At 41.6% G+C, this 8,865-nt stretch overlaps 1 protein-coding gene across 1 annotated transcript; it reads left to right on the forward strand.

Annotated features, from left to right (window-relative positions):
* The first annotated feature begins 8,058 nt into the window (after nucleotides 1–8,058).
* Nucleotides 8,059–8,559, forward strand: LOC102179924 (histone H2B-like). Its single transcript, XM_005700233.3, has one exon. It carries the CDS (start codon nucleotides 8,059–8,061, stop codon nucleotides 8,557–8,559), a length of 501 nt encoding a protein of 166 aa, XP_005700290.1.
* The last annotated feature ends 306 nt before the right edge of the window (nucleotides 8,560–8,865 follow it).

Here is an 8,865-nt window from a genome sequence, read left to right on the forward strand (position 1 = left end):
ACAGTAAACCACACCGTTAGATCGCGATTGGGTACTAGCTGCCCTTCTTTCCAAAAGGGCCCACTAAAGTGTATAATCAGAATCACTACTCCCCCTTCCATCTTCAACAACCATTAACAAAATTCCAGTTTTCTTCTTTTCTTTCTAGATTTCTTAGGTGTTGTCCTCCCTTATGCTCCCAGTCTTCACTCTCTAGACCAATTATGCTGCATCTGTAACATCTTTCAACAATGATCCTGTTTCATTTCTGTGTCTACAAATGCAAAACACCCAAATCACCTAAAAACAGAACTGTCTTAGTGTCTTAGATATCTTGAAATTACTTTTTGCAGTGACCATTGCTTTGGGACCAGTGTGCAAAAATAACCATCAGTTCAGCCACTCAGTCGTGTCCAACTCTTTGCAACCCCATGGACTGCACCATGCCAGGCCTTCCTGTCCATCACCAACTCATGGAGCTTACTCAAACTTATGTCCATTGAGTCAGTGATGCCATCCAACCATCTCATCCTCTGTTGTCCCCTTCTGCTCCCACCTTCAATCTTCCCCAGCGTCAGTCTTTTAAAATGAGTCCATTCTTACATGTGTTCCCAAACATGAACCACCCTCCCACCTCCCTCCCCATAACATCTCTCTGGGTCATCCCCATGCACCAGCCCCAAGCATGCTGTATCCTGCGTCAGACATAGACTGGCGATTCAATTCTTACATGATAGTATACATGTTAGAATGCCATTCTCCCAAATCATCCCACCCTCTCCCTCTCCCTCTGAGTCCAAAAGTCCGTTATACACGCATGTAAGAATTAAAGATTTTAAAATTTAAAAAATAAAAAACTAAAAAAAAAAAAATGAGTCCATTCTTCGCATCAGGTGGCCAAAGTATTGGAGTTTCAGCTTCAGCATCTGTCCTTCCAATCAATGTTCAGGACTGATTTCCATTAGAATGGATTGGTTGGATCTCCTTGCAGTCCAAGGGACTCTCAAGAGTCTTCTCCAACACCACAGTTCAAAACCATCAATTCTTTGGCACTCAGCTTTCTTTACAGTCCAACTCTCACATCCATACATGACTACAGGAAAAACCATAGCCTTGACTAGATGGACCTTTGTTTGACAAAGTAATGTCTCTGCTTTTGAATATGCTATCTAGGTTGGTCATAACTTTCCTTCCAAGGAGTAAGATTCTTTTAATTTCATGGCTGCAATCACCATCTGCAGTGATTTTGGAGCCCCCAAAAATAAAGTCTGCCACTGTTTCCACTGTTTACCCATCTATTTGCCATGAAGTGATGGGACCAGATGCCATGATCTTCACTTTCTGAATGTTGAGTTTCAAGCCAACCTTTTCAGTCTCCTCTTTCACTTTCATCAAGAGGCTCTTACTTCCTCTTCATTTTCTGCCATAAGGATGGTGTCATCTGCATATCTGAGTTCACTGATATTTCTCCTGGCAGTCTTGATTCCAGCTTGTGCTTCATCTAGTCCAGCATTTTGCATGATGTACTCTGCATATAAGTTAAATAAGCAGGGTGACAATACACAGCCTTGATATACTCCTTTCCAGATTTGGAATCTGTCTGTTGTTCCATTTCCATTTTTATCTGTTGCTTCTTCACCTGCATACACATTTCTCTGGAGGCAGACAAGGGGGTCTGGTATTTCCATCTCTTGAAGAATTCTCCACAGTCTGCTGTGGTCCACACAGTGAAAGGCTTTGTCATACGCAATAAAGCAAAAGTAGATATTTTTCTGGACCTCTCTTTCTTTTTTGATGATCCAACAGATGTTGGCAATTTGATCTCTGGTTCCTCTGCCTTTTCTAAATCCAGCTTGGTAATGCATTTTTGATTCATAGGAAGAAAAACTGATGTTTTGAAGCAGCAACTATTAGCAACATAGACATTAAGGCATTTTCTGAAGTCACTCTTTTCAAAGTGTGACTTGAAAAGTTCACATTTTTGAACTTGAAAATTTCACACTTGTTTCTCCTAGAAGTCACCTGTACAATTCTGAATTTTTTTCCCAGCGGATACTCCAATTTCTAATTGCTGCAACAATAAGGTATGCACTGGATTTCATAGTTGATTTTAATTTAGGTTGCAGAGTAAGATTTTTTTTCCCTTCATATTCCTTCATTTTAATTTTCAACATTACAGAGTAATAATAAGAAATGAACTTCTTGAGGGGGCTTATTGCCAAATTCTTTCTTTATTTATTTATTTATTTTAATTGGAGGCTAATTACAATATTGTAGTGTGTTTTGCCATACATTGACATGAATCAGCCATGGGTGTACATGTGTTCCCCATCCTGAACCCTGCTCCCACCTCCCTCCCCATCCCATCCCTCTGGGTCATCCCAGTGCACCAGCCCTGAGCACCCTGTCTCATGCATCGAACCTGGACTGGCGATCTGTTTCACATATGATAATATACATGTTTCAATGCTAGTCTCTCAAATCATCCCACCCTCACCTTCTCCCACAGAGTCCAAAAGACTGTTCTATACATCTGTGTCTCTTTTGCTGTCTCACATATAAGGTCATTGTTACCATCTTTCTAAATTCAATATATATGCATTAGTATACTGTATTGGTGTTTTTCTTTCTGGCTTACTTCACTCTGTATAATAGGCTCCAGTTTCATCCACCTCATTAGAACGGACTCAAATGCATTCTTTTCAATGGGTGAGTAATTGTGTATACATACCACAACTTTCTTATCCATTCATCTGCCAATGGACATCTAGGTTGTTTCCATGTCCTGGCTATTGTAAACAGTGCTGCAACGAACACTGGGGTACACGTGTCTCTTTCAATTCTGGCTTCCTTGGTGTGTATGCCCAGAAGTGGGATTGCTGGGTCATATGGCAGTTCTATTTCCAGATTTTGAAGGAACCTCCGCACTGTTCTCCATAGTGGCTGTACTCATTTGCATTCCCACCAACAGTGTAAGAGGGTTCCCTTTTCTCCACACCCTCTCCAGCATTTATTGCTTGTAGACTTTTGGATAGCAGCCATTCTGACTGGCGTGAAATGAGGACCTCAATTCTTTTTCTTTATCTCATGAGGTTCTGCCAGTTTAAGGAAAATCTTCTGTTTTTTTCTGTCCTGTAGAGCCCTGTCCCTTTCCTGAAGGGCTCAATAAATTTTGATTTTGTGGATTATCAGGATTTTATCTCAATGTTTGTCTGACAGTGGTGTACTTTAAAGGCTCTTATATCCTACACAATAGGAAATAGTTACAAATGTAGGTGTAAAGAATAGTTTGTAACAATTGAGAATGACAGATTATCTCCTCCCTCACAGAGGGAAGAAGAAATAAAATACTAAAATGAAATTACTAAACATTCACAGAATTGTGAAAATGACTGTGGTGGGGCCACCTTGTTTCTCCTAAGTGGTCACCACTGTTCTCTTAATAAGATGGAAGAGGCAGGAGATATGCCCACAATTAGTTGAAAATGCATATCTCTTATGGGCTGATTTTGTGCCTCTAAAATTAATGTATCTGTGCCATAAACACTCATACTCATATGTGATCATATTTGGAGATAGAGTATTTACCAAGTAATCAAGTTAAAATATGTTCATTAGAATAGGTCTTAATCCTAATGAGCTATATCCAAATAAATAGGGAAAGAGTCTCTTGATGAAAGTGAAAGAGGCTTAAAGCTCAACATTCAGAAAACTAAGATCATGGCATCTGGTCCCATCACTTCATGCCAAAAAGATAGGGAAACAGTGGAAACAGTGGCTGACTTTACTTTTCTGGGCTCCAAAATCACTGCAGATGGTGACTGAAGCAATGAAATTGAAAGACGCTTGCTCCTTGGAAGGAAAGTTATGACCAACCTAGATAGCATATTCAAAAGCAGAGACATTACTTTGCCAACAAAGGTCCGTCTAGTCAAGATATGGTTTTTCCAGTAGTCATATATGGATGCGAGAGTTGGACTAAAAGAAAGCTGAGCACCGAAGAATTGATGCTTTTGAACTGTGGTGTTGGAGAAGATTCTTGAGGGTCCCTTGGACTGCAAGGAGATCCAACCAGTCCATTCTGAAGGAGATCAGCCCTGGGTGTTCATTGGAGGGACTGATGTTGAAGCTGAAACTCCAATACTTTGGCCACCTGATGCGGAGAGCTGACTCATTGGAAAAGACCCTGATGTTGGGAAAGATTAAGGGTGGGAGGAGAAGAGGACGACAGAGGATGAGATGGTTGGATGCCATAACCGACACAATGGACATATGTTTAGATGGACTCCGGGAGTTGGTGATAGACAGGGAGGCCTGGCATGCTGCATTTCATGGGGTCACAAAGAGTCGGACACGACTAAGCAACTGAAATGAACTGAACTGAACTGGAAAAGGGAAAATCAGACATAGATACATACATATAGGGAAGAAAATGTGGGGAGGTATAGGGAGATTTCAGCTATTTACAAGCCAAGGAAAGTGGCCAGGAATGGAGGGCCCTTATGCATTCACACCTTGCATAAGATCCAACTCGGATGAAACTTTGATTTGGACTTGGAGCCTCCACAAGTATGAGACAATAAATGAATGTGTTTAATTGACCTAATCACCAGCATTTTGTACAGGAGCTCTAGAATACTTGAAAGTGTTGAAAGCATTAGTCGCTCAGTCGTGTCTGACTCTCTGTGACTCCATGGACTATAGCCTGCCTCGCTCTTCTGTCCATGGAATTTTCCAGGCAAGAACACTGGAGTGGGATTCCATTGCCTACTTCAGGGGATCTTCTGGACCCAGGGATTAAACCTGAGTCTCCTGCATTGCTAGTGGATTCTTTACTATTTGACCATTTTCTAATACTTGTATATACTATTTAAATGATCTTAATTAGTTTTATAAAATGAACAATAAAGTAGATAAATAATCATACTTCTTACACTACTGTCACCAGACCCGAACACCCCAGGAAGACCATCATCGGTTTAGTCAGGATAACCTCGCTGTAGTGTGGCTCAGTGACTGTGGCTACCAGTTTGAGTCCCTCCTTGGCTGACATGGAGTCAACGTGAACTTTTTAGCTTCTCTGACTGAATGCCCTCACCATCCCTGTGATGTTGAGCTGAAAATCATGAAGGTTTTCCACTTCAAAAACAAGAGAATAAGGGCTGGAAAAGAATGACATTAGAGCATCTGAATGAGTTAGAGTAGAAACTTCTGATTCTAGGCAGTGTGAAATGAGTTTTTTTTTTCATGAATTTTTTTGTTGCACTTAAATTCTGTGCTGTGTTGGGGTCCTCTTTATAAGTGAATCCATAAACAATGGTAATGCTGAAAAGGTTTCTGAATGAGGTATGCCTATCCTATCAACACCATCATCCGTGAGTTGAGACTTGCAGTTGTTAACTCAGCCGTGAAGCCATTTCCCTTATTTTGCTTTTACGGTGAACCACAACATTGCACGGTGATTTCTCACTAGGCTCTCTTATTTCCTCAATCATCAACTGAAGTGAATGAGTACTAGTGTTACTCCCCCTTCCAGTCTTCAACATCAGACTGCTTTTCCCTTCTCCATCCTAGATTTCCTCTGTATCAGAGACCTTTGTGGTCCCAATTATCTCTTTAAAACCCAATTGTTTTTTATTTTTAATGTTTTTTTAAATAACTGATATGTTCATTGAATTTCTGAATTTACAAATGTGAAAGAAACACAGCTCATTAAAATATCTAATGGATTCTGCTTCTTAAAATGACTTCCTACATAATATATGTATTATATTTAGATCTTTAGTTCATTTTGAGTTTATTTTTGTATATGCTGTTAGAGAATGTTCCCATTTTACTTTGCTATCCAAAATGTAGCTATCCAATTATCCCAGCACCACTTATTGAAGAGATTGTCTTCTCTCCACTGTATATTCTTGTCTTTTTTATTATAGATTAATTGACCATAAGCACACAGGTTTATTTCTGGGCTCTCTCTTCTGTTCCACATGTCTGTTTTTGTGCCAGTGCTATACTGATTGGATTAATGTAGTTTTCTGACATAGTTCAAAGTCAGGGAACCTGATTCCTCCAGTTCTGATCTTCTTCCTTAAGATGGTTTTGGCGATTCAGGGTCTTTCATCTTTCCATACAAAATTTAAAATTGTCTGTTCTAGTTTTATAGAAAATGCCCAGGTATTTTCATAGCAATTGTATTGAGTATGTGGATTGCCTTGGATAGCATGTTTATTTTAACAATATGAATTCTTCCAAACCATAAACAAGGTAAACCTTTTCCTCTGTTTGTATTATCTTCACTTTCTTTGATCAGGGTCTTATTTTTTCTAAGTACAGGTCTTTCACTACCTTCAGTTCAGTTCAGTTCAGTCACTCAATCGTGTCCGACCTTTGCGACCCCATGAATCGCAGCACGCCAGGCCTCCCTGTCCATCACCAACTCCCAGAGTTCACTCAGACTCACGGCCTTTGAGTCGGTGATGCCATCCAGCCATCTCACCCTCGGTCGTCCCCTTCTCCTCCTGCCCACAATCCCTCCCAGCATCAGAGTCTTTTCCAATGAGTCAACTCTTCGCATGAGGTGGCCAAAGTACTGGAGCTTCAGCTTTAGCATCATTCCTTCCAAAGAAATCCCGGGGCTGATCTCCTTCAGAATGGACCGGTTGGATCTCCTTGCAGTCCAAGGGACTCTCAAGAGTCTTCTCCAACACCACAGTTCAAAAGCATCAATTCTTCGGCACTCAGCCTTCTTCACAGTCCAACTCTCACATCCATACATGACTACTGGAAAAACCATAGCCTTGACTAGACGGACCTTAGTCGGCAAAGTAATATCTCTGCTTTTGAATATGCTATTTAAGTTGGTCATAACTTTTCTTCCAAGGAGTAAGCGTCTTTTAATTTCATGGCTGCAATCACCATCTGCAGTGATTTTGGAGCACAAAAAAATAAAGTCTGACACTGTTTCCACTGTTTCCCCATCTATTTGCCATGAAGTGATGGGACCAGATGCCATGATCTTCGTTTTCTGAATGTTGAGCTTTAAGCCAACTTTTTCACTCTCCTCTTTCACTTTCATTAAGAGGCTTTTTAGTTCCTCTTCATTTTCTTTTTAGGTACGTTTATTTCTAGGTGTTTTATTTCTCTCTTTTTTTATTCATTTTCTCTCACCCTAGTGGCTTTTCAGCAATGAGTGATCATTTTTTGAGAAATAACCACTATAAATCATTAATCAATTCCAGTATGTGTGGTATTTGGGGGACCTAAATAAGGTTTAAGAGAACAATTTATAATTTGCAAAATGTTACATATTTTTAGTGTGTATGTGTAAGGATTCCTATTTATGTTTGTGCTCTGTATTTGGAGAATGGGATTTTGTCGTTCTCCTCATACTGATCACTGGTTTTGATAAATCCTGGAGATAATAGCTGTTCATTTCATTCCTATGATTTTCAGGAGCACTCTGCTGAGGAAGCCAGAACATTCTGCTCATGCCACTGTAGGTCAACCAGGAGAAGATTCTGTGTTGGAGTAAAATGTCCACCAAGTGTCCTGAGTCACTCTGATGCCTGAAAGAGCTGGAACTATGGAGGTCTGTCATACTCTCTCAGGAAGCTTTAACTGATTATTTCATTTTTCAATTTAGGTGACTTTTACTGAGTTTGGCTGAAAGTGAAAGTGAAGTCGCTTAGTCGTGTCCGACTCTTTGCGACCCAATGGAGACCGGGCTCCTCCGCCCATGGGCTTTTCTAGGCAAGAGTACTGGAGTGAGTTGCCATTTCCTTCTCCATGGAATCTTCCCGACCCAGGAATCGAACCCAGGTATCCCGTCTTGTAGACAGACACTTTACCGTCAGAGCCACGAGGGGAGTTTGACTGACTGGGGGTTAAACATGGGGGAGGGGCATAGCAGGAGTAGGGAGGTGGGACGTCTGGTGTCACGTGACATGGGCTGCCATAGTAACAGGCCTCCCTGCCTTGCATCCAATCAGATATGGACGGTGTCTGTGACGTCAGGGAAAGCTGGGCCTATAAATTCGGCCAACGGTCATCAACGGCCTCACTGTTCTTCTGGGCTGCGCTATGGAGAATGGTGTCTCTACCGTGTTGGAACCATCCTCTGACAGCCATGAGGAAGACGTTATCATCATAGAAACCAGCACCTCCGAAACTGAGCCCTCTGAAACGGAGATGGCGAAAGCAGAGACCTCCAAACCAGAGCCGTATGATGCGGAACCAAGAAAGGCGAAGCAGAAGACAGCTAAGGGCCGCCGTTGCCGTCGCCGCCGCTGCCGTCAGGGCAATTTCTCAAGCTTTGCTACCTATTTCCCTAGGGTGCTGAAGCAAGTACATACAGGCCTGAGTCTTTCCCGTGAGTCCGTGAACGTCCTGGATTCGTTTGTGAAAGATATGTTCGAGCGGATTGCCGAAGAGGCCGGGCGCCTGGCCCACAGCAACAAGCGCTGCACCATCATGACCGAAGACATCCAGACATCTGTGCGTCTTCTGTTGCCTGGGGAGCTCGGCAAGTATGCCACGTCCGAGGCCACCAAGTCGGTCATCAGATACCACCTCTGCAGATGAACTGCCCCAGGACTGTCTGACCATCGCAAACCAGACTTAAGGGTTCTCCCCTTAGGCCCTACATTTAATCTTTAAAACATTTCTACCCCAAAGAAAACATTAAAAACCTCATTAACTTTGCTTCAATATGTGTCGGTTGTGTCATTTCTTCGATGGAAAATTGTGTCCTTTTTTCTTAACATATTGCAACTTGTCACTTTCCTAAATGGTTATTTCTATTCGTGGTTTCTCAGTGATTTTAGGGATCTTTATGGTCAAAGTTCTTTCCCAAAAAGTTTCATTGGCCTTTCCATTTTCATTCTCCCA

The sequence above is a fragment of the Capra hircus genome, unplaced genomic scaffold (assembly GCF_001704415.2).
Source record: "Capra hircus breed San Clemente unplaced genomic scaffold, ASM170441v1, whole genome shotgun sequence".
In the NCBI taxonomy this organism is placed as follows: Eukaryota; Metazoa; Chordata; class Mammalia; order Artiodactyla; family Bovidae; genus Capra; species Capra hircus.